At 37.1% G+C, this 26,366-nt stretch overlaps 1 protein-coding gene across 3 annotated transcripts in view; it reads right to left on the bottom strand.

Annotated features, from left to right (window-relative positions):
• CHN2 (chimerin 2) overlaps positions 1 to 26,366 on the bottom strand; it is a 163,200-nt gene that overhangs the window by 14,538 nt on the left and 122,296 nt on the right. For 2 of the 3 annotated variants that reach the window (XM_044450765.1, XM_044450766.1), the window contains 6 exons: positions 18,463 to 18,547; positions 11,859 to 12,032; positions 9,844 to 9,921; positions 4,788 to 4,925; positions 4,508 to 4,613; positions 1,092 to 3,316 (listed from right to left, as the gene is read on the bottom strand). In XM_044450765.1, the coding sequence (XP_044306700.1) occupies positions 3,145 to 3,316; positions 4,508 to 4,613; positions 4,788 to 4,925; positions 9,844 to 9,921; positions 11,859 to 12,032; positions 18,463 to 18,547 (753 nt within the window). In that variant the 3' untranslated portion in view covers positions 1,092 to 3,144. Of the gene's footprint in view, positions 1 to 1,091; positions 3,317 to 4,507; positions 4,614 to 4,787; positions 4,926 to 9,843; positions 9,922 to 11,858; positions 12,033 to 18,462; positions 18,548 to 26,366 lie in introns of those variants that run through there. The other variant, XR_006416665.1, reaches the window with a different exon arrangement.

Raw genomic sequence — 26,366 nt, 5'->3', positions numbered from 1 at the left:
GACTTCATGTCCTATTAATGATCTTTTTCAAAGCCTGATTAATTTTCCTTCTGTCTACAGGTCATAATGTACTTAAGTGATGCATCAGAGAGCACAAGGGATACATGCCTGGTGTGTTGTATTGAGTTTTACAACTGAGTTTTACAAACAGAGGAAGAATACCATTCCCCTAATCATTAAAAGGTGCACACCAGTAGGATCATACTGGGTGTACATCTGCTTTAGACAGAAATTGGTGTTGATTCATGAGAAACATTGCCAAATTCCAGGATGTACTTTGGAATACTAAAGCCGCCTCGAGGCTTCGGCGAATGGGGCAGCATAGAAATGTTTTAATAAATAAAAAAAGGATGTGCATATTACATAACTTTACTGCATAAAGTGCAATGCATGTAGATCTTAAAATCAAAACAAAACCTAGCAGAACACATTTCCATAAAATAGTATGGAACATTAAATAACTTCTGGAATATATTCAAGTGTGATGGCTACTCAGGCACTTAATGAGCTTTTCTGTCATGTGATTCAGCAGGTATAAAGACATTACATAACTTGAGTGATACAGGTTTTCTTCCATACTGGAGTTTTGAGAAAAACCACAGTTAAGAAAAGCTAATGATAGATGCCTGTGGTACTGTACTTGATATTAACTGAATAGCTACTTACAACAGGAAATTAAAAAAATAATTATCTATCTTCCATCTGATTCATATCGAAAAAGTAACACGACCTAGTTAAATGTAAGATATGGTTGTGTGAATCTTTTAGAACAAGTGACAAAAGTCTCACTTACTTGAGCTGTTCATATCTTAGTTCTATCAGCAACACCCAGAGAAATTCAGCTACTGGCTGACATAGAAAAAGTGATGATGCAAAATTACCAAACATTTTGCTGCATGTAAACTATATGAAAAATGTGTAAATGTAAAAAAAGGTTTAGAGAAACTTGAAAAAAAAAAAAAACCAGTAAAAATTACAGACAGGGACTCAACACATTTAATGAGCTTTTTTTCTTTCCATTTACACTATCATAAATTACAAAGCATTTCACTTCACAAAATAAAACAATTTCCATACCATTTTATGACAGCATTTAGTACATAACCTACAACAATTAAATCTGTACAACTTAGGAGAATCCCTAGTAGTATTGTACCAGCAAATCAGACCTCACTAATATCTGGCCTGCAGCCTGGGTCTGTCTACCTAGCCCTTGGTGACCTGTGTAAAGAATAGCTAATATACATTATTTCCTGTGCCTCCTTTTGTCTTCACTCTTTTTTCATTATCAAAGTTAGACACATTTTTAAAAATTTTGTATAGAAACCTGGTATCCCTAAAATAATTCAGGAAACAGAATAACTGGGTTTCAAAACTTGTGATTCATACAAATCAAAAGGAGAGCTTAACACAGCTACCAATATTGAAAATTCAGTTTTGTAATAAACTATGCTATCTTCCTGTGTTTGAAATATTTATACAAAAATCTCATGATGAGAAAAAATCTAATATTAGAATGAATTGCATTATATTAGATTGAGAGGTCAACCTCTGGAAAGTCAGAAAATCCCCCCATGAGTTTTGGTAATATACCAATTCTCTCTCTCTGTCTCTCTCCCTCCTTCCTTTTCTTAACAAATGTTCAGTAAGACATTGAAGAGAAATGTTACATTTTAAGTAGCTTTACTTTTATAAACACAGAAGCAAAATAATGCATCTTGGCATTTAAAAATGATAACAAATTGATTCTAAATAAGTGCTAAATTTCAGCAAGACCAGAAAATATCCTGGTCTTATTATACACACTACTATATCCCATGAAAGAAATGTTAAGTCTAAGTAGTTGATGCTAGTGCCAAGACTGTTTTAAATTCTTCAATGCCCCTCTTTTAGAAGAGGATGATAAAGATAAAGATAATACTGTGCTTGTTCCAGAATACCTCTAAAAGGAAAGAACACTAATAATTTCTAGATTATAACACAAACCAAAGAATGGTAAGAAATGCATGATAAACAAACTATTTATGAAGAAAGAGGTATTTTGGAATAATACTGCACTAGTGGTAAATGTTTTCATTATGCCATAGCAATAATGCTTAAGAGGAATATATGGAAAGTCATCAATGCACCGCATTGAATTATATTTTGCTAAAATAAAAAAGACATTCCTGCAGCTAACTAAAGCAAAAATATATTTTAAATACATGTTTTGTTTCACTTTAGACATATATAATTATGTCTTACATAGAAAGAAATTGTATATCCATATACAACTAACACTGACAAATACCTTGATCTTAACTATCTTGGATAAGACCAAACATCTTGTGTGTGCAGTGCTTTCTGATGCTCCTATGTGAAAGCAGATGTTCCCACAAATATGGGAATTCTTCACTCTGTATGCAGAGCATTCTGCTGGTTGAAGAAGAGAACCAAGGATCATCTGCTTGGACAGCGCTCTATCAGCATCAGAGCAAATCAGAGGTGCTGGATCATGGACATTTGTTGCAATCCTGCCACTTCAAATTTATCATTATTCTTTGTAAGAGGAAAATAACTGAAAATATCAGCATGTTCTAAGCTCCAGATTATGGTATCTTGAGGAAATAAATTCCACTGAATTGGATGGCACTTATTTCCACAATGACTGGGATCTATAGATGATCTTTGTATGCAGAAGTGGGTGGTAAGCCTGCAGTGAGGATTCCCAGCGAAGGGACAGTAGGAATTTGTTTCCACATGTGGTTTACCCTGTTAGAATGGGGGTCCTGCTATAATCCTACAAATTAATGTGTTGAAACACAGTAATGTTTAAGAATGAAGCTGGAAGTACCTTTTTGCTTCAGTGATCTAAATAAGCATACAAAGTTTTGTGTCCTTTAATAAGTTAACAGTAGAACAGTCTGTAAAGAAGCAAGGCAAAGGATACAAGGCAAAAGGAGTCTTTTTCTGACCTTTGTTCTCTCTCAAATAATAAAAAGGTATATGTCTATGAGACATACACTTTACTAAATGTTTTGGTGTTCATCTGTCACACTGCATAAAATAAAGTGTTACTCATGTTTCTTTCTCACATGGGGATGTGTTTCCCTTAAACTTACATTTTTCATAGCAGATGGCTATGAAATGTACAGATTTGTTTGTCTAGAACAACACATCTTCATTTTCTATTAATATTTGCACAATCAGCTTCTGGTACCGCATGTCATTCAGTGTAGCAAGGGTGCTATCTTCTGGGGGTCTCATTAAAGTAGGTCCAAACACGATTCCCAGATTTTCAGCATTCATAAAATTGTATTTTTCATTCATGGTAATTCTAAAGGTGGAAGGAAAAACGTAAAGTGATGACAATTTGAGGGGGCAGTACATGAGCACAATTTTTTTGGTAGAAAGGCAGGGTAAGACACTTCCACTTTAAGATGCAATCTTCGTTTCATTAGGGGAAATAAAAATTCCTATGCCTCTAGAACTGTAACAGAGGACTTTGTTGCCTAATGATCACTCTTGCTTAATGTGTTGACTATGTGATATAATCCTCAGCCAAGATTCTGTACATCATTTCCTAACCTGGTACTCTCCAAATGTTTTAGATGGTAATTCCCAGTTTTCCTGTCTATTACTGATGCTAACTGAATTTCATTTCCAGAAAATTAAAATAGAAAGATCCAGTCTGAAGGCGCTTCCAGATGAAATTGTCTTAGCAGGCACTCTGCAGCTATTCTGCCTTTTTTTTCTGAATTGATTTTACATGGTGAAGTCTGAAGTCTGAAGAAGGGGTGGGTGCGGGGGAGTGGATTGTGTGACAAAGATGATCAGCCTGAACTTCCTGTAAATTCTGCAAATATAGGCAGGGCAAAAAAGGCTTGTCTGGACACAATACAGGCTAGCCTTAACTTGAAATCAATTGAACTGAGTAAAGAATGAATCATTTTATTCAACCCCAAATATTGAATCAACTATGGTATCTACCATGATTTAGTGTACTAATATGTATAACTGGTAGAGATATAAAATTTTGTATGACATTATTCAATGGATGTGCCAAATAATAGAAATCTGAAGACCCAAAATGGTCCTATGATGACAATTTAGAGCCCAATTCACTAGGTTGCTTCCTTGTTCATATTGCTTATGGCCATTCCTTGCACTAAATCACTAAAGGAAGTGATAGAGGCAATCTCTTCTTCGCTTCTGGTCTCCTCTCCTCCTTGCTCCCCAGATTGCTCCCTTGACCCCTTTTCCAAGGTCATTTATTTGCCAGCAGGAAGCGTCCAGTTATATCGCAGCTGCAAAGTGGGGAAAGGGAAAGAGAGAAGAGGGCAGAAGGAGTTCTGCAGACAGAGCTCTGCATCTGACCTTGGACTGGCGAATACAGTGAACTCCTCTGGCATCCTAGACACTGCCTTCTTTATTTTATAAAGCAAAAAAAGCAAAATAATAATTTGACTGGCCTGTTAACTTGCCTGTAAAAAGTTTACTTTTTTACAGCCAAGTTAAGTTTACTTACTTTTTGAGATGAATCATCAGGTATCGAAGAGTCTCATAGTGTGCAGCAGGAAGTAACATCAGCACTTCATGGACAGCTTCTAGTCTTTCATCAGGACTGGAGAGTTCTATGTAACACAAAATGTATTTATGTAAGCTTTATCAGATGTACATTAAATCAAGTTAGATGAACAAACAAAATATTTGCATTGGAAGGGGTTTGGACTGCTAATGTTAAGGGCACAATAGAGAAAATCGGGGGGAGGGAGGGAGAGAGAGGGAGGCCGTATCTCATTACTTACTTGCTGCCTCTATAAACTTGGAATAGGTATCATAGGTAATAACAGGAATGGGTAAATCTCTGAAATACAGTTTTAGTGCACCAGCAATTATATTTATGTCAGGATATATACTGGCAGAGACATCTACCTTGTCACCATCTAGAAAAGAAAAAGTTTTAAAGAGTTAATTTTTATTTCAGTAAAGTTAGATATTCATTAATTTACTTTTAAAAATATATTGGCTTAAAATCACTGGAAAAGGAAAGGGCTGATTTTGGACTTAGGAGAAGGGGTTGCAACTACAGCACAAAGTTGGGGTGACCTCAGCCTATTATCATCTTCCTAACTTGGATCAGCAATCTCTTCTCTCAGCTAAAATGAGAAGCTAAATGAGAAGCTGAACAGCTAAATTGTTCCCTCCTTGAAAGTTCTGTTGTTCCTTCTATATTATTGCTTTATTCATGCAGGAACATGTGCTCTTGTTCAAGTCTTGCACAAATCACAGCTAATGGAGCTAATTTAGCCTGAAACAACTCATCCCATAAGCACATTTTCCTTTGTTTTGCCATAGAAGGTTTTTATCTGCAATTTTTCCAAGTTTAGTTATTTGTCTGACATTCTGCAATGTCAGACAAGTAAGCAAAGGTGAGTACTTTTGTGCTAGATTAGAGGTTTCAGCAAGGGGCGGCATAGAAATGCTATAATAATAATAATAATAATAATAATAATAATAATAATAATAATAATAATAGATTAGGCCCAGAATGATTTGTATAGGACTTACCCAAAAACTTACGTTCCTGCACCAGTGCAGCATTTTTAATCTGCCTCCCTGCTCTGGGAAAATGCCTAAGGCACCTAAGATTCAGACTGAAAGTAACTGAACAAATAAAAAAGGGCAGATCAAATTAAAACAGTTGCAGAGAGTAGTAATGAATGACCCACCTTTGGCCAGGTTAAATACTTGCCAGACTAAAAACATCTTGAATGAAAAATGGAGTAATAATAGGGATGGGACAGATGGGCCTCCTTGAATCAAACTTAGTGGTGTGTAGGAGCACAAGGGAAGAAATGCTTCTTCAAGTATCCCACTTCCAAATTGATGAGGTTTTTATTGGTGATAACCAGCACTTTGAATTGAAGCTAGAACTGGAACACAAGCTTGTGAAACTGCAGTAACCAAGAAATCACAGGATCCAGCATATTAGCATTCTGGATTCTGCTAATTCTGTACCAGCTGCCAGATTCTGTACTACCTGATTCTTTGGAATGTTTTTCAAAGTTAGCCTCTTGGTGCAACTAAATATAAATTTGGTTAGTGATTATCTACCCTTTTCTACTTTCAAAAGCAGTAATAACCCTGCTTCCTAGCTATTGTTTTGAACAGGATATGTACAGTTATTCCTTCCCTAACACTTTATCAGCACTTTATTTTGCTTATCAAATGACTGCAATAATGTATATTTCGCCTAACAAAAGTATTTGAATTGCTTTTAGAAGTGCTGTGGCTTAAACCTCTGACATTAAACCTGAATGGATATAATATATCTACTGTTTTAACTTGTGCAAGTTGTTGTAGGTGTTTAAATTTGGTTTTAAATTTGGCTGCTATTAGGATTATTATTATTGCTTATTATTATATACATAATTATTATATATTATATAGCAACATCATCATCATCATCATCATCATCATCATCAATATCCTGTCTTTTCCCTTCTTGTGAGGAACCCAGGCAGCTTCCAAAGTGTTCCTCCATTTTATCTTCACAACAATAACTCTATGAGATAGATTAGACTGAGAGTGAGTTACTGGCCTAAAGTCTCCTACTGAGCATATTTGTCAAGCGGAGACTAGAGGTCAGATCTCCCATGTCCCCAGTCCAATACTTTCACCACCACACTGTATTGGCACACATTTTGTACTGAAATTTTATGATGTTTGTACTGTTACCAGTATTTTATACTGTATTTTATTGTGTTTTATATGTTGCTGTAAACCACCCAGACAGCTTTAGTTATTGAGTGTTATAAAAATAAAATTAAGAATAATAATGTGACAGTACTTCCTTTAGGACCTATATACTCCATAGTTCATTAGGAAGGGCAATTTGTAAGTTTAACACTACAGTTATAAGCTGACTTATTTTTAACTATATTGTATTAAATAAGTTCTATTATTTCCAATTAAATTTAAGATTAGCAGCCTGTTATCAGATATTCTAAAGTAAGCCCACATATTAGCATTTAGAGTGATAGAGCACCACTTGTCCCATCACAATATTTATTCTGCCCTGGCCAGCCTTATATTTATCCTCATTTACTTGGCACGGTAGCATTACTATTATAAAACTTTGTTTGGACAGCTCTGTTTAATTGCGGTACAATGATTCTAAAGTATTACAGTGAAAGCAAATACTTTGAAAAATATTGCATCTGTCTCCATATCCATCCAGACAGAGTACAGCAGAATGTTGCCTCCAGGAACCACTGGATAGCAAAGTCACTAGTTACTAAATAAAATAATGGTGACATTTATTGATTATTATAGTACGTCATATTACAGGAAAGTTTAAATGAAGTCAGCATGCATTTCTTTGCTTGTAACCTGCTTATAGACAAATAGATGAGAAAAGATTGTAAAAAGACCACCCAACAACCAAAGCTGTCTGGTTCATAAAGCACATTGAAAACCCCCGATAAAAGATAAATTATCTAAAAACATATTAAAATATAATTTTAATATTAAAAGTTTACAATACAAAAACAGGTGTGTGTTTCTGTGTGTGCATGTAATAACAAAGAAAAATTAAAAATTTTCAGACCTATTAGCAGCTCAAAAGCCCCAGAAGCTACTTGAATGCCCTGCAGTAGAAGACGGGCTTCGTCTGGCATCGAAAAGATAGTTGGTGCCAGGTGGACCTTAGTGAGGAACTTGCTCAATAACTGTGGGCCGCCGTTGAAAAGGCCCTTTTTCTTGTTGCAGTTGGAGACAGACCCCAGAATTTGATCGTAGTGTCCAGGTATAAGAAGAGTGGGAGAGGCATTCTGTCAGCTATTACAGTTCTAAGCCATGTAGGGCTTTCTAGGCCAACACCAGTTCCTTGAATTGGCTTGCTTAGAATGGTAGTGGTGTTGGATTTAATGTATTTATTGACTTAGAATATTAGAACTTTATTGAGAATCAATTGGCTGGAGAAAATAGCTAAATGAAGTTTTAGAAAGCAATGGTTCTGATAAAGCATGCTACAGTACTGCCCATGGTTCATCAAAGCAGCTTTCTCCAAGCTGGTGCCTTCCGTATGTCTTGGGCTACAACTTCTAGCACCTTAAGCTAGTCATGCTGTCTGGCAGTCCTGGGAGTTGTAATCTAACATGTCTGGAGGGCACTAGGTTGGGGAAAGCCAAACTAAGAGATCTGCTTTATAAACTAGCCACAACTCTGTGCAGTTATGTTTGTTTACCACTTTCCTTTTCATCAGCTCTCTTGTTCTGAATAACTCAAAAAAGCTAAGGAAATGATAAAAGGAGTCTGAGCTTGTTGTCGGGAAAGTCCTAATAATTATGCTTCTGGAATGAACCAAATGAATGTTTACCTTTAGATATAAATGCAATAAACAAATAGTAAATACCACAATGATTCTGCTTTTCTTGTGGTTCTAGGCAACTCATATAAACTAGTGCAAAGCGGAGGAGAAGGCATAATTCCAGATGTTTTGGACTTTAATTCCCAAAAGCCCCTATGATCATAGTGAATGGTCAGGAATGCTGGGAACTGAAGTTCAGAACATCAGATCTCGTTTGATGCACCTCATCTAGTGGATGGTTGAACTTCAGTAACAAGTTAGATGTTATTCTGATGAACTGTATTATTGTTATTCAAAATCTCCAGTATTTTACCAAACCACCTTCCAAAAGGGGTTATCCTGACATGGTAAAAAAGCAGTGATTTCTATAATTATTTTGTGGTGAGAATCATGTTTATTCAATGCTGACTAAGAAGAGAAATGGTTTTTGCCCACAATTTGCTTTCATGCTGAAAGTGTATTGAACCATTAACAAGAAAAAAATGCACCAAATCTTTATAAAATATGAAGAGACACACACACACATACCCAGAGCAAGAAAATAGAGTAACAACACAATGTTATACATAAAATATGTAGTGCCAAGCAGGACAAATAACAAACAAGCAGGCTCAGAATGCATTGGTCACAATGAGAGCCCTATGAACACATTGTACAATGAATGTTTTATATGCTAGCAGGAACAGAACTGGACAACAACAGCGGTACAGAGAGCAACTGTTGCTGCACAGCATCCATATTCATTCAGTGGAAGAATAAACAAACTTGATTCCCATCATACTTACCAATGCATCAGTGGAATTAGCAATCACAACTGGTCTTATTTTTATTGTAAAGCTCATTTGTCCTTATAATTTGTATACTTTTTTTTACAGCTGCGGTGAACAACATGTGACCCTTCAGATGATTTGACTGACAACTCCCATAAGCCCTCACTAGGGCCAAAATATCTAGATGTCTACAAGCTTTATGGGTAGTGGGACAAAATCCAATGTACAGAATTAGCATGTGGTAAAATCCTTCCAAATTACTGAATGTATAAATGCTTAGCTATGTAAAAAGGTCTTTATATATAGCATGCTAGCATTCAAGGGAGAAGGCTATAAACACAAGTGAGGATCTCAGATTAATACCTACTCAAATAAAAATGATTTTTGTTTTTTCTGATAATTCCAGAAAGCTTTACAATGAAGAAAGAAACCCTTATTATCGTGTTATTTTATTTTAATGTCTTATCTACCAATTCTATTCCATATATTTTTAGCATTGTGCTGCTATTCTTCACTCCCAGTAGAACATGCTTTGATTTACATGCTAAATGCCAACTGAAGTGAATAAACTACAAAATATTGTGTATATAACTAATGTGGTAGAGAAACAGCTCTTTCTTTTCCTAGTTAGCCCATCAAACATGAGCTAGTTCAATGAACACAGGGTATGTACAAGCACAGGAGAGCTGACAGGTATTCAAAAGCTAAAACATACTGTACCTCGATCAAAGGCCATTTTGACATCTTCAATGTGTTCAGTGAACCCTGAGACTCTGTAAATCCCTTCTGACTTCAAGCCTGAAAGCCAAAATTTCATCAGCTGCTTTTAAATAAATGTGCAGATACATTTTCATTCTACTTTTTCACTTTACTTTTACTTCCTTTTGAATAAGTATGTTTCTGTCTTCTGAATTCTGCCAGGAGAACTTAAAAGTGTTTACCATATCGTCATCATTTCACGGTATGTCAGTAAAGTAATTTTGGTCCCATAAGAGCAAGTATCCTGAGAATCACTGCTTTTCAAGTTTTAGGTAAGGAAATTGATCAATAGGCTGATTATGATAGGTTGGGTTCATTAGTTTGGAAGTGTGGGTGATGCTTCTTAAAGAAAAATGTACTTTTTTGTAACATATGAATGTTAAACATTAGACTGACTTTACATAATGAAACGTGGCCATGGAAGACTCTCACTGAATTTAAAGGACATCTGTGTTCAGGCAGATGCAGTATTACTGGCAATTCTCTCCAAGGTTGCTTACAGAGATCCTTTCAAGCTCACTATCCTTTCTAGTGAAGATATACAAGTTTAATTTAGGTCCTTTATCTAAAACATGAGTTCTGGCCACTGAGAAATATCCTTTCCAATCCAATGATGACTTTACTATTAGTCCTTCTAATTTAATTTTAATTAACAGATTGAGACCTTTTGAAGTTAATGACTGAGAGAAGTTAATTTAAGGCAATTCATGGAACAACAGTTTCCTGTCTCTTCTTTTATCCTATATCCACAGGTGAACATTGGAAAGTAAAGTGTTGGCCCTTCAATCTAAATTCAAACCACAGCACACAAGGAGCTGAGGTTTAATCTTGTTTCCTACAACTCCCCTCCCCTCCCCATTTTATCCCTGAATACTGCATGGCAGAAGGTGTAGAAAAGGATTAATCTTGGTAGAGAAGGATTAATCCTCCCATCTCTTGATATTACATGCCCAATCTGAATCGGGCCCTTGTGTTTACACTGGAGTTAAAATAAGAACAGGCATAGCTACAAACTTCGTATTCAAGTATACAGAGTTTGACAATGAGACTCCATGTAAGTTACACAGAACCTTAAAATATTCTCACAATTTAAGGGTTCTGACAATGCAAGAGAGATGCAGTGTTAGGCTTAACATATGACAAAATATTTAAGCCTATATGCTAAAAGCGTTAAGTTAAATATAATATTGGTATGCATTTATTTTTCTCAGTGAATTTTCATTGACTTTTATATGGAAAGCGAATGAATTTCCACTACATATTCCAGTAATTTTAAATGAAGGTACAGAGTATTTAATTGGAAATTTTCAAATAAATGTTAGGGAGCAGATTATTTTAAAAAATACAGAATATACCTAAATAGTTCAAATAGAGCTCTACAACCTGCAGACCCCAACACACAAGTGAGTCCTTGCCTTTCCATTTTAACTGAAAATTTCCTTGCCCATATTCTCAACAGATCCATATGAGAACTTTTCCTCCAGAGGTCCTCATAATCGATCAAGTTCCCCTGTTGCACCGAGCACTGATAAAGGAGCAATCTAGATCCAGATTATTGGGATACGCGTGTGTGTGAGTGTGCATGCATGTATACGTTTGTAGATCTTATGTGTAAACATATGCATGCATGTACGTGAATGATGTCTGTGTCCTTGAGCCAGCATCCTTGAGCTGGGCCTGAAAAGGTTGTGTACTTTGGACTAATAAAATAATTTACATTAATAAGTGGGAAAAATCCCACAATTTCTTCAACAAAATGAAGTAATTTTTCAAATAAACACACTCAATTAATCACTTACAGAACCTAAAAAAAATAAAGAAACCAGCTTTGCTATATTAGCTGGTCCTCAACATAAAATATGCAGTTGAAAACTATTTAGACTTGAGTCTATCTGATGGTTTTTACATCATATATGATAATTCCCGTAACTTAAAGTGATCCAAAGAAGTCATCAACATGTTAAAAAGTTCACTACCTCTTGCTTCAATTTCATGAATGCATATATCCACTACCATTGGTCTCTGTGCGTTATGAGCCTTCACCAGGGTAGTGAGGTCACAGCAGTAGACGCGCTTGATCCTTTTGAGGTCTGGTTGACAGTCATTGGGAACATATTTTGAACACTGTTTGTGTACATTCAATCCACAGTCTGGAAAGAAAGTATGAGCAGTAGTTTTAGTTGTTTTAATACACTTGAATGAAGACATGCAGTCAAATATGTTATCCTGCAATGTCCCATGTATATTAATAATGCTATATATAAATAACCATAAACCCAAATATGCTTATCACAGCAGGCAAAATATATAGAGGAAGAAAACCCTATATAATTGTCTAGTAATGTGATGCACATTAAACACATCTCAGCAATAATTACATCTGAAGAAAATATTGATGCCACCATGTGGAGGACACCGGAAATGTTCCTATATTCCAATTTTTCCATATCAAACAATATTATTTGAAAATTACTTACAATCCAGATCACATTAACAGTGTGACAAGTCAATGGATAACAATTTCTTTACCACTCTTCAATAAAATTACTAGAGCAGTCTGAATGCAAGAGACAGAATAATTTAAATACAAATCAATGGAACAAGCAATCATAAAAACAAGAACTAAAAGGTGCTAATGACTGAAAAGCCACACAAAAAGGCAAACAAGATGTTGGGAAAAGAGAGCTGCATTTGCCTGCTTCTGAAAGGACAACAAAATAGGCACTTGGACATTTTTCAGAAGAGCATCTCAAAGTTGTGGAATTACCACTGAGCAGAAAAGGTGTGTAGGGTCTCTTTCAGCCTAAGGGATAGATTCAATTTTAGAAATGTTCTCAGACACAGTAGTGGGTAGTGAACACCAAAGGTCAAGGGGACAACCTTCTTGGCTACTAAGTGTTAGGAGAAGTATTTCAGCCTCTTAAATGGGGAATATTGCACAAAAGCCAGGAAACCACCAATCACTGGCTGGGGAAAAGAGAACAGGTATTTGGAGAATTCTAGAGAACAGGATTTTGATCTGTGGGCCAAAGGACCCCCACCCCTTGCATAGAGGGAATAAGGGAAAGAAGATAGGAAAACAGGCTGTGAAATATGTGATTTTCCTAATGGGTTGAGAAGAAATGTCAGTGAACTCTATCCTGCCATGAAACATCAGTCATGATAACTGGCAAGCTACATACAATAGCAGGAGATAATTCTATATCAATAATACAGCTCAATATTGTGATGTGCCCAAATTTTAGTTATATATAAAATTGATATTTGAATGCTGATGTGAACTCAGCTATGCCCCTGTCTGGACAGGGATAGCCTGGCTTTAGAAACCTATGCTCCGGACATCTCTAAATTTGATTACTGCCATGCATGCTACATGGGGCTGTCCTTGATGTCTGTTTGGAAATGGCAGCTTGTGCAAAATGCAGCCAGACTAATAAAGGGTTCAGATGATCTGATCATATAACACTAATTCTAGCCCACCTGCATTGGCTGGCTATGTCCTTCCAAGGCCAATTCAAGGAACTGGTGTTGGCCTAGAAAGCCCTACATGGCTTAGAACTGTAATAGCTGACAGAATGCCTCTCCCACTCTTCTTATACCTGGACACTACGATCAAATTCTGGGGTCTGTCTCCAACTGCAACAAGAAAAAGGGCCTTTTCAATGGTGGCCCACAGTTATTGAGCAAGTTCCTCACTAAGGTCCACCTGGCACCAACTATCTTTTCGATGCCAGACAAAGCCCGTCTTCTACTGCAGGGTAGCTTCTGGGGCTTTTGAGCTGCTAATAGGTCTGAATGTTTTTTATTTTTCTTTGTTATTACATGCACACACAGAAACACGCACCTGTTTTTGTACTGTAAACTTTTAATATTAAAATTATATTTTAATATGTTTTTAGATAATTTATCTTTTATCGGGGGTTTTCAATGTGCTTTATGAACCAGACAGCTTTGGTTGTTGGGTGGTATAGAAATTTTATATTTATGTATCAGATACATTGTTCCTTTGGGTGCCATTGAACAGCTCTTTTATTGCAATTGCCTAACTGCTGTCCTTTTAGCTTTGAGGTTTTCGGAAATGAACTTTATTTTTTTGTTTACTGTAAATGCTTGAATTCGCTAAGGTCTGCTGCTCCAGAAAGGAACTGAACCTGCTGGAACAGTGCACATTCTGGGCCCAATTGAGATAAGAGCTTGGAATGGAACCACAGCCAAGGTGATGCTGTTTAAAAGTATTAAATTAGGGCTGTTCTATCATTGATCTAATCAGACTGGCACAATTTATGAGTCAGCAGACTGAATACCGCCCATCACCAATGAACTGTGACATTCACATTGTTTGGCACCCTTGCCTCACCCAGTGTTTTTTCACAGAGAGCAAAACCAAAATTTACTGAGCCTTGCTGGGCCAGCATAGAAGACTGGTGAGTCACAAATTGTGCAGGTCTAAGCTAGATACTGCTTTTACAGTTAAAAGTAACAAGGAAAGGCAATCGCTGTGCTGATGGCAAGGAGATCTGGGCATACTATAGCCAAAAGTGTTGTGGTTAGGACCCTTAGGCCTCAAACTAGGTGTTGTCTTTGAATCCCCTCTTGAGATTTCTCCTATTTTTTTCTTTTCAACAAGCAGTTACTGGGGTCCTTCAGCAGCATGAGAGAACTACACTTGTATGTGAGCTAAGGTTTAATCAGTCTTGCATTAGGTCTAGTGTTGATGCATAGGCAATATAAAATAATAAAACAAAGTGCCAATGAGCACCTGTAGGCTGCCCTGCCCTTATTAGATTAAAAATAGCTCTTTGGTATCTATAAGACCTCTGTGCTTTGAACTCTGTTTGGTTTGATTGGATTCATTCAGGCAAAAACAACTGCATAATGCATTATTGTTCACTGAAATCTAAACAAATCCAGCCAGCTGTACTTAAGGTACTGTCCTTATTGTTTTTGGAGTTCTCACTAAATATTTCCCATTCAATTAAAAACTTGTTTGTCTGCTTAGAGGTTTACAATTTACAATTTTAGCAGGTGCTCACTGGAGCTTTCTATGTGAATGCATCTTAGTGCCAGGGTTCATTCTTGACACATGTGATATCATAATAACATGTCTTTGCACATATACAGACTGCTCTTCCCTTACCAAACAACCACAATCAGTGCCCATACAGCTCAGAACAAGGCATAAATTTGCAGAAGCAGAATACAAGAAACCCTGCATTTCTCAGTTTATAAACTAAGTACATGGCCAGAATCATCCCAGAAGTTATAATAACTACCAAGTCATGAGGGTCCCAGTTTTCCTTCTTTCTTTTTTAATATTGTATTAAAAACCCTAATAATTGCTTTTGAGTCCCACTGGATGTGCACATAAGGAAAGGTCCACTTAAAGGCTCTGAAGTATGTGGTTAGTCCATGACAGATTCCAGAGTAGAAAGGCAGACTTTGGTACTTCGGTATTCCCTGTCCCTCCCCATTCAGCCTCCTTCCAACTCATTGGACCACTAATTTCCAATAATCAATATTATTCCTCTTTTCTGCTATTGACCTGCTTTGCTTTTAGGACAGACTATCTGGCTCAGCACAGAAGGCAGTGCCGTACATAATCTGATCAGCTCTGCTGATGCTAAAAAGAATTTGCATCAAATCACTCCAGTTTGATTACTATTATTAGATTGAGTCATGTGAACTTTGCGTAACTTACAAAGTGCGTAAGTGCATGTTTATTCAGAAGTGAGTCCCTATGCTCAATGGATTTGCTAGCGGAAACTTTATAGCATTGGCCCTTCTAGGTTATTTAATTTTATGAGTTAAGACTTGTGTTGTAGAAGTGGCACAAATCCCTATCTGTTTAATAAACATAACCACTGAACAGAAATGTCCGCTGAATGGTAATGTAAGCTACGTATTAAGTGACTTGTATGTATTAAGTGACAGTGTATTGTTGGATAAAATAAAGTATGCTGTTCCCACCTTAGATCCAAGAGCTCTTGGACATAACAGTCCTTTGCTGCCCATCTCACTTCATTCTGGAGCTTTTTAACTTGTAGCTGGACCTCTTCAAATGTCCTACAGTCACAGACCTGCTCATCTAGTTGCTTCCTTCTGCTGTAACGCACCTTTCTTCTTCCTCTTTGTGCTTTCTTTAGAGCCAAATGACACATGATGCTAAACGTGCAGCATCTAGCTGCATCTTTGTTCTTCAGTGTATTTCTGTGGGCAGTACATAGAGAGGGCAGATGTACCTCTTTCCTCCCCAACTACGCTTGGAAAGGAAATTCTTCTTATCACGGTCAGCAGCTTTAGAAAATGAAAACCCCATTGGTCCCAAAAAATTTTCCCTCACCTAACCTTTCCAGCTTCACGTATGTGTTGGGGATTTCCATTTTGAATGCAGCTGGCCCATGCTTTATTTAAAATAAGAATTACATCTGATACCACTTTTACTTAACGTACAAAAATGCATACATGCCCCTGATGGCTGGGAATGATGAAAGTTGCCACCCAATAAACTTGGAGGGCACCAGGTTAGGGAAGGCAGATGTGGCTACATGCTATGCATTGAAAGTAATGTGTACTTTGGCCCTCAGTGAATAATGGCCACCAGGCCCTAATGAAAAGCATCAGCTCTATGTTCTGCCTCACATTCAACTAAGACCTCATTTTCAACCCCTGGGCCATGCAATGTTTCATCATCTTAACAGTCAACTCCCTGCTGATCTTCCCTAGGGCACAGAAGTATCCAGCTCACTTTTGTAACCCCACAGAACCCAACAGGCAGAAGTTTGTGTTCTAAGGCGTTACTGGATGAGGAAATTCTCTTCCATCTATTCTAACCTCAAACATGCTACCTTTAGGAATGTGAAATGCTAGCTCATAACATAAATTTGATATGCAGCAGAGGACAGGTGACAGTGACATACCAGGGAAAATGTTGCCTGCATGTCAAGCCTCAAAGTAATTTATTTTCTATACTCCCCTTAGCCAAAAAAAGGCTCTCTGAGCAAGTATTGTTGGTTTATTCTAGACAGTTAGCAAGCCTACTGGCAAATGGTGTGCAATGTTGATTAAATGGCAAGAACTAATAACAATACTATAAGTACTAGTATCAGTAGGTTGGTCAGTGCTGCCTTACAATCCTTCAAGATCGTTAATTCCCCATATATTAAAAGCAATTTGTTTTCATAGAGAAACTACCATTTCCCAAATGGTAATAATATCTCATCCTATTAAAAGCCTGAGCTTCATAAAGAAGAAAATTAAATTTCACAAAGTGAAATGGGGTCATCTTATTTACTCAGAACCATCCGTTGTTATAATTATATCCACCATGTATTTGCAACTACATACAGTACTTGCAGAAGTATTCACTCTCCTTTGACTTTTCCACATTTGTTTTGTAACAACCAGGAATGGAAATGGATGTAATTGACATTGTTACTACTTAATGTACACAAGATAGTTAACACTGTAAAGGTGTGAAATATGTTTATTGTGGCACAAAACTAAACAAAAACATTCTGGCACTTGTTGGTATTCACGTTCCCCTGTCAATACTTGATAAATGCACCTTTCTCAGCAATTGCAGGGACAGGTCTTCTTGGGTGAGTCTATCAGCTTTGTTCACCTGGTCCCTGCAATGATTTACCCATCTTCCTAGCAGAAAATGTTTCAGCTCTATAAGGTTGGAAGGCTACTGTTGAGCAAGAGCAACTTTTAGCCTTTGCCCCAGTCCCAGGTCTCTGGCATACTAAGTTTTTCCCCAGGAATTGCCCTATATTTGCCTCCTCCCATATTGCCCTCCATCACCAGTTTCCTAGTCCCTGCTGAGAAAACACATCTCCACACACGTTGCCACAATCATACTTTACCAAGCGGATGGTAATCTCAGGGTAATGAGCATATTGCCTTTGCATCACACATGGCATTTTGCAGCAAGGTCAAAAATTTCATCATCATCATCATCAATGATATTCTATATTGCCTGTAGCTGAAGCTCTCTGGGTGGTTTACAATATTAAGTCACCCATCCAGATTTCAACCAGGTCTAACCCCGCTTAGCTTCCAAGATTAGACAGGCTCAGGACTTTAGGCTATGTAGAAGCATGGCTTTTTTTGTTTTTGTTTATGTTTAGTTTACTTTTGTGCCACAGTAAAAATATTTTGTGCCTTCACAGTGTTGAGTATCTTATGTATATCAAATGGTCAACAATGCCAATTAAATCAGCAGCAGTTCAGGTTGTAACACAAAAAATGCTGAAAAGTCAGAGGGGCGAGGTAAATGCTTCTGCAAGGCACTGTAAACACTCTAAATCCAGGAAGGACAGAAGGTAGAGCTCTCTTTGCTTTGGACTCCAACCCCCCTGCCAGCACAGCTGATGGTTACAAATGCCACAAGTTAAAGCTCAACACATCTAGAGATTTTTTCTTCTGCTTGCTCCTGCTCCAAATGAGGATGAAATTGCGGAAAGCTGTAAAATATCGGGTAATTTAGGAACACTTTTATCACTCTTCATGACCCCTTGGATGAAATTTGCATTTCTGTTTTTCAGAGAAAGAAATTGAGACAAAAATATTTAAGATTACCTGAGCATCTCACTCCCTGAGCAATGAGTCCCCACATGAAATTAGCACAGTATTCACACCAATGTGGACCTCGGAATGTGTGGACCTGCAACACAGAAAGGTGTGGGGGGTGGAATCCAGGATCATTAGGAGGCAGATGGTTTGACAGATGGAGCAAGTAGAAGGAAAAGATAAGCACTGAAGGACAAAGTTAAGAACAAGTCATCCTCACAGCCAGCCATATTCCAAATGATGAGGGTAATAACAAACCCAGGAAAAAGAAAAGTGCATTCAGTACAGTATATTGGATCACAAGAATTGTCTTCATTTCCCAAGACAAAAACAAATTAAACCATAACACACAGTAAAACACTGAGATAAATCTACTTAACTTTATCTTTAATGTTATTTCCATAATAATGTTCACAGTTATTAAGGAAGTTAAACACAAAAGTGCAGGGAGGAGCCATAAATCAATGGTAGAGTCCCTGTTTCATCCATGTCATTGCCAATAACACTGAGAAAGACCTTTATCTAAGACTCTGGAAAGTCACTGTGAGTAGGTGCAGATCAGAGGTTGGCAAACTGATGCCCTTATGGACTGTAACTTCCATAAGTCTCAGCCAGCAGGACTACAGGTCAGGGGCTATGATTGTAGTCTAATGCATCTGGAGGACACCAAGTTAACTACCCATGATGTAGACAATATTGAGCTAGGTATGGTCTGTCTCAGTGTAAGGCATCTTCATATGCCCAGCTGTCTATAACCTCACATTGAAAACATTACATGAAAACAACATGGATACATTTCAGTAGAACTTAGAGCTAGTTTATATGTTACAGCCTCAGGGTTAGATACAAATTTAGTTGTAGTTAGAACTGACCCAGTGAAATCAACACGACAAGGTAGTCCAGGTCAATTGATATCAGTAAGTCTACTCTAAATATTACTAAATCTGTAGATGCTGTTTCAAACACCTATGTTGTTGTTAGTTGCGAAGTCACGTCCGACCCATTGCGACGCCATGGGCAACATTCCTCCAGGCCTTCCTGTCCTCTACCATCTCCCAGAATCCACTTAAGCTCACACCAACTGCTTCAATGACTCCATCCAGCCACCTCATCCTCTGCTGTCCCCCTCTTCTTTTGTCCTCACTTGTTCCTAGCATTAGGGTCTTCTCCAGTGAGTCCTTCCTTCCTTCAAACACCTAAACACGGTTGCTATATTACTATGTGGATTGAAGTACAAATTGATCCAAATCTATGCGCACACATTTACTCAAAAAGTAAAAGGCAATTTCTACCATGCCACTGCAAATCTTTCTTTTTGTTTTATGAACAACATGGGGCGTCTGTGGCTGTGCTGTTAGCAACTGCTGCCACTTAGAACAGTTGAGGCTACACAACCAGCAGAATCAGGCAGTAAAGAGGAGTGTCCACCATCAGGCTGCAGGTGAGGATACCTTTTCAAAATGCTCCTCCACTTAAATCTCCCTGTAGGTAAAACAACAATTAAAGTACATTGAGGAGAAAGGTTCTAACCATTGCTGCAGCTAGGCAATTTTAGATCCTAAACTTAGAGCCTTTATATATGAGGCATTTATTGTGTTCTTGTGATTGTGGGTACTTTATACAATATCCTCCTCTTCCAGAGCCTCTCCCATTTTTGGCAAGAATTACAGTGAGTATGTGTTTCCAGCAAGGAATGGCTGATATTTCCTTGAATGGTAGTATGAAACCCTGGTGCATTTGCATGATTCCATTGCACAATGTCATCTAGTGGGTGTGTAATGGAATGCATAAAAATGCAAAGAAAGAAAAACACCAGGGAAAAAAACATGAATAAAAAGCCAATCTTAATCCCATAATAAGCTCAAAAACACAAGCCTTGGTAAACTGGTGGGATAAGTGTCAGACAGTCAGGTATATTGCTTCAGTTGTTAAGCACAGAAGTAACAATTCTTCCTCACTCCCATCCCTAGCAGCATTATTCTTTTCTTTGCAATGGCTTCTATATCCTTTAAATGTTAGAACAAAAACAGTACTGAAAAAATTGTTCATCCTTTTGAAAAGAATTCTTTCAACATGTGCAGTTTTGGATTTTTAACTTCAATCCTTTATGACAGAAAGAATATAATAGAGTTTGCACTTGCTGTATTGATACCCAGTGTGAGCCAGTGTGGCGTAGTGGTTAAGAGCATGGGACTGGGACTCAGACGATCTGGGTTTGAGTCCCCGCTCAGCCATGGAGCCAACTGGGTGACTTTGGGCCAGTCACAGACTCTCAGCCCAGCCTACCTCACAGGGTTGTTGTTGTGGGGATAAGATGGTGGAGGAGAATGATGTAAGCTGCCTTGAGCCCTTTGTAGGAAAAGGCCAGGATATAAATCAATCAATCAATACCCTTATTTCTTGTTATTTTCTGGATGGTAATTTGGGGCTCTGGACTTCTGGCCCCAACATCCATCCTTAACTGCACCATCCTTCTAGGCTCAGGCTTCAACCTGATGTTCTAATTTTTCATAGTGATTCTCAGCGCAGCATTCAAAATGTACTTCTCCCACCTATAGTTTGAATAGTTAGAATCAGTTCCACTACATCTGGCCTCTGCCAGTTCATTCTGATGTGTAAATCTAGACTACTGACCTTCAAATGTATGATGTAATCAAGCTTTAACTATACGTAATGGCAGTGATTCACAGCATCTGAGCTTCCTCATTTGGACAGAGGCATCTCATCTTTTCTATGAGGCTAATGTGCAGGCATTCACTTCGTTTTCACTTGATGTGTGCCAAAGACTTCTTTCTCATAGAAAAGAAATGGATGCTTCTGTACAAAAGACTCTGGATGGCAGCACTGTGCATTTCAGATTGTGGTACCAGGCTGTAGATTGGACTGCAAAGACTTGTATTAAAGGAAACAAATAATTCATTGAATTGTACAGAACCTTTTGATAAACTACATTAAAGACAAAACAAAGGGGTAAGATTCTGAAAACTGGGAACCCTTTATCACGTATGAAAACAAAAAACTGATTAATATCCTCAGGCTTCCTAACATTACTGTACCTGTTCTTGATGCTCAATTTCCATCCAGTGATGTCAAGAGAGTTGCCTGCACTTTTGAGGACACTATCAGGACAAATTTCAAAATGATGCAAAATATTTTTTTAAAAGATGTGAGCACATTTTGAACTATAGACCCATCTCAGGAACATAAATTCTGTGCAAAGGCAGACCAGTTTTCTGAGCATATTAATTCTAAGAAGAACACTCTCTGTTGAGTTTGCATGCCCAAAAAATGCCCATTTTTTATTAAGAGGAAGAACTAAGGCACAAAATGCTTTGGGGTTGTTTAATAAATATTGCTTTGCACCATTTTGGATTATCTCATTTTTATCTAAGTACTTGTTTTTGGGTTTTACTTTTCTGTGATACTTCAGGACAACATTTTACTACTGCAAGGGTGGGCAGGTTATTCTCATTAGCTTTGAACAGCACAGGGGAACACAGGAGTTGCACTAGAACAGCTTCTGGGAGAGCACAATTTGCCCACCTCAGTAAATTTGACATAGTTTTATTAGTCATAATAAGACACATTTATGTGATTGTTGCATAAATCTTTATACAATTAACAACACTAAGCATTACAATCAATAAGCAAGAGCATCATTGTAACTTTTGACTCAAAGGGAATAAAACAAGAGGTTTGTATAGACATTCCAGGCAATGGTGGGACAAATACCAATTTTTGCATGTCTGAATCAACTACAGACACAAATAAGCTATTTTTGTCTCATTTTCCTCTCCAAGTTCAATAAGTAAACTTGTTTGCTGCAGACCACAAAATGCGAACAGTTCCCTATTCAGGAAAAAACACAGCACAATTTTGCAGCAAATGTAAGCAGTGATAATGAACAGCACAATGAGACAGATGAAGTGTCTATTTTGTAGAAAATACTAGTCTTAAATTATACATTAATGAATAAAACAGACATCTTTGGAGATTTAGAACATGGGTATGATGTGCAAAATTAAATCCTTTACAGTTTACTATAATTAGCATGACACAAAATCGCATTAACTTGGTTGTTAAAATAGTCAACAATTTTGCATTTACAGACATAGATTAAACTAACTTTTAGAGGGAGCTTGTAGCTTCAGGCCTTTTTCCTGTTTCAACTTGCACTGCCTTGCCCCTTAGTGGATTTCTAAAGATGCCAGTGTGTAGTAATGATAACTGAAACTGTATGTATTCTGTATGTAACAGAATTAGGAGTCTAATGTCCACCTGACCACTGTTCCAACAGAATGATGGAAAATATAGGCATAACCTTGAGAACATGGTTCATACTAGATAAATGATTGCATCTAAATAGAAAGTACAAAATATGCGTAATTAACCACCATGCTGGAAAGGCTTGGGAACTAAGGGAATCTTTTTCGCTCAGACTTCAGTATCTTCTCTTAGTTTCTTTTTTTTAAATATTATTTGAATTACCAATGACTCCTAAATATTCTTGTTAATACAATTTTTATAAATAAACTTTTAACTGTTTTGACCCAGGTATTAATCATTCAAGTAGTAAATATTAATTTGGAAATAGCTGTATTAAGTATGATAGTTTAATTTCATGGGTTACTTTGAATTATTTTTCTAATAAAGTTTATGGCTTGTTTTACACCAAGGGATTCAAAAGTTTATCAGGTGCACAGATTAAATAGCCAACCAGCACTTCATACACAGTAACTCCTTTCACCCACAATGGCTTTATATGAATGTATCTTCAAGTGGTTTCCTTAATAAACACAATGGCTCTCTCCATCATCATGAATGGTATTCCTATACATGAAAAGGACTAGCTTACATATCAGAACATATCGGAGACATTGCTTGATTAGACCATGAAACTATATTTCAAATGTAATGTGTCACTAAGAGTACTGATCAGTTTTACTATCCAATATGCATTTTACAAGATATGGGTCTATTTACTTGTGCAAAGCTATAATGCAATGTTTCTCAAACACCTACTGCCTTCCAGATGTTTGGACTACAATCCTAACTATTGGCTACACTGGTCATGTCTGGTAGGAGTTGAAGTCCAAAATGTCTGGAGAACACTAGATTGAAGAAGACTGCTAATAGGGCTAATTTGTGTGGCATTGTGTATCACTTGAGGTCTCATTGCTTCTTGACTTATCACTTGATGATTTGCTGATGGTTCTGTGAAATGCCTGTAATTCACAAAGTCCATAAAGTTAGGATATAAGATCTATAATGATGTTCAATCCTTGATGACTGCTTTGCACCTACAAGTAAAGATTTAATGCTTGATTTACTGAATGATGGACATGTGTGCTTGATTCTCAGTCTTTAGGTTCTTTGAATGCTTAGCATAGCATCAAATAGTAGCCAGATTAGTGTAGAAGTCAATTTAATACACTCTAAATTACAGTTTTTATAATGACATTCTTAAGCTATTTCACAGACATTTCTGGGTTGCTTGGTGCAGTTTATGGCATCATATATAAGCAGTAAATTTTTGCTACAGATTGTTTAAGCAACTATCACCGATTATTGCCCTTGAATTAAGATGGAGGTCTAATTATTATTCGATTGATGCGTAATAATTTGAGCTGTAGACCCAATTCTTATAGACTATGAAAATCTATAAACTTACAGGTCTAGCTCAAATGTAATCTAAGACTATAGTCTCATGTTTCATGCAGAAGGCTTATGTGCTCTTTCTTCCCTGTTCTGCTCTGGCAGTCTGGTGAGATTTGAAGCTATTGCGTCTATTTTGAGTTAACCATAGTTGATTGTTATGCCAAAACCAGCACATAATGTAGTTAGTCTTAATTAGGGCTTTACTGAAACAAGCCAAGTTCAAAACATGGTTTATGAAGGTCACCTCTTTCCCTAAACCATAGTTGAGATTAACAAGAGTGTAGGATTTAGACCTGATATTAAACTATGGTTAGTTGAAAATAGAAGTGAAAGCTTACTTTCCTCATAGTTATGGTAGAGGAGGTTAGGTGCAGGTGGCAGGGAGCAGACCCAAGGCTCATTCATGCAGTGAAAACATTATAGCTCAAATGTCGCCATAGTTACATTCATTTAATATCATTGCTGACTATAGTCAGAGTAGCTCCTAAGCCAAAAGTTTAGGAGCTACTCTGACAATATTTTAAATATAGTAGATAAAGTTTTGGATAGGGATTAAAGAAATGGATCTGTGTAATTGTATTAGGAGTACATAAGGAGTTTGAATTGATGTTAACATTCCATATGTTATCTGAAATGGTGAAGTTATACCCATCAAAAATATCAGTAACAGTCATAAAAATAGGTTGATCTACACTCAAGAACAGTCAAACTCCCTTTTGGGGGTTGTAGTTAGACAAAAGGTCTATTTACCACACATAAGACGTTGCTTTGGAAAACAGGCTCACTTCCAATGCCATTTTAAACCACAGAAGTATCCAAGCTATTTGTAGCATTTCAGACAAGTCTTGTAATTCAACTTTTCTTTTTCCTCTCAACTGCAAATGGTACTAGATTTAGATTTGTTGAATAAAGCCTGATTCATACAGCCATTTTAGGCAAGAAACAATGATAAATCTATCAGCAAATACATTTTTGTATTTTTTTTAAACAGACTCCATTTTTGAAAAATTTCAGGTGCAATCTCATACTTGGCTAATTGAGAGAACATAGACACACCAGAAAGATGGTGCTTATGCCAGTTAAAGTCCTGCTACACCTATGGAAAGCAGATGTCCCAGTGATGTTATTTTTATCTTATTTGATTTTATTTATCTCCCAGTACTGAGAGATAAAACAGAGTAGATTGGGGATATGCCAGGAATGGACCAGGAAGATCTGCATGACCCCACTGCTCATGTTTCCTTCCCAAATCCACAAAGGATCCCAAAACTATACCAGCTCTACATATACCTATCCTGCCACTCCAAGGGAAGATTTTTAAAAATGTCTTTGTATGCCCTAGATGTGGTAAGCCAGAAGGGTTTAGGATTTTAAGTTCTTTAAATTCTTTTTGATCTATGATTTATAATTAGTCACCCTGAATACTTAGGTTACAGAGCAACTAATAAATTGAGATGATAATGATGTCTGCCACAGATTCATATTCCCTCCTACCTCCATTTTATTTACACACACACACACACACACACTGTCCTTGTAATAGTAACACAACCACAAGATATATAATTAACAAATAAGTATCAGTGAAAGAAATGGGAATAATCAGGAACAATGAAAGGTAAATAAATATTTGATTAGACATTTGTGTAAAAGACTGCAGCATCACCACCACCAGCAGCATGACAACACACACACAAGCACAGGCACTGTATCTAGATCTTTTGTCAAACACTGAAGAGAATCTGAATGGTATTTTGTCTTTTCACTCAATTATTTTTCTTGAAATTTGGAACTTTGCTATTACCTAAAGAAGTATAGTCAAGCATCCTGTATAATAAGCTTGTGGTATTGTGTTGCAGTCCAAACCAACTGTGTGTGCACCAGTCACAAGATTTCATCGGAACCATGATTCAGTGATATGGAAAACAGCTTGATTAATTCATACTCTGAACCTTGACTTGAAGATTCTAATCTTCATGCTTCCCATTGTGTTTCCTTGGAAATCAACAAATAGCTATTCTGATTAATTCAGAATAGGACAGGGTAGATGGATGTGAAGCATTCAGAGGCACAAGAACACCAGTTACAAGACATGAACAGCTAAGCACTTTCCAAGCATTTCTCAAATACTGCACCCTCCGTAGTCCTGCATGCTTCAACCAACCTCCTTTGATGTTCTTTCTTTTGAAAGAAAGAACTAATACAGCACACTGAAAACTAGGTCAGTTCTATGCTGTTTTATTTATTTATTTATT

This window comes from Varanus komodoensis, unplaced genomic scaffold (assembly GCF_004798865.1).
Source record: "Varanus komodoensis strain SLA01 unplaced genomic scaffold, ASM479886v1 scaffold68, whole genome shotgun sequence".
NCBI lineage: Eukaryota > Metazoa > Chordata > Lepidosauria > Squamata > Varanidae > Varanus > Varanus komodoensis.
Note: the sequence above shows the minus strand (reverse complement) of the source record. Positions and strands in the feature narration are given on the sequence as shown.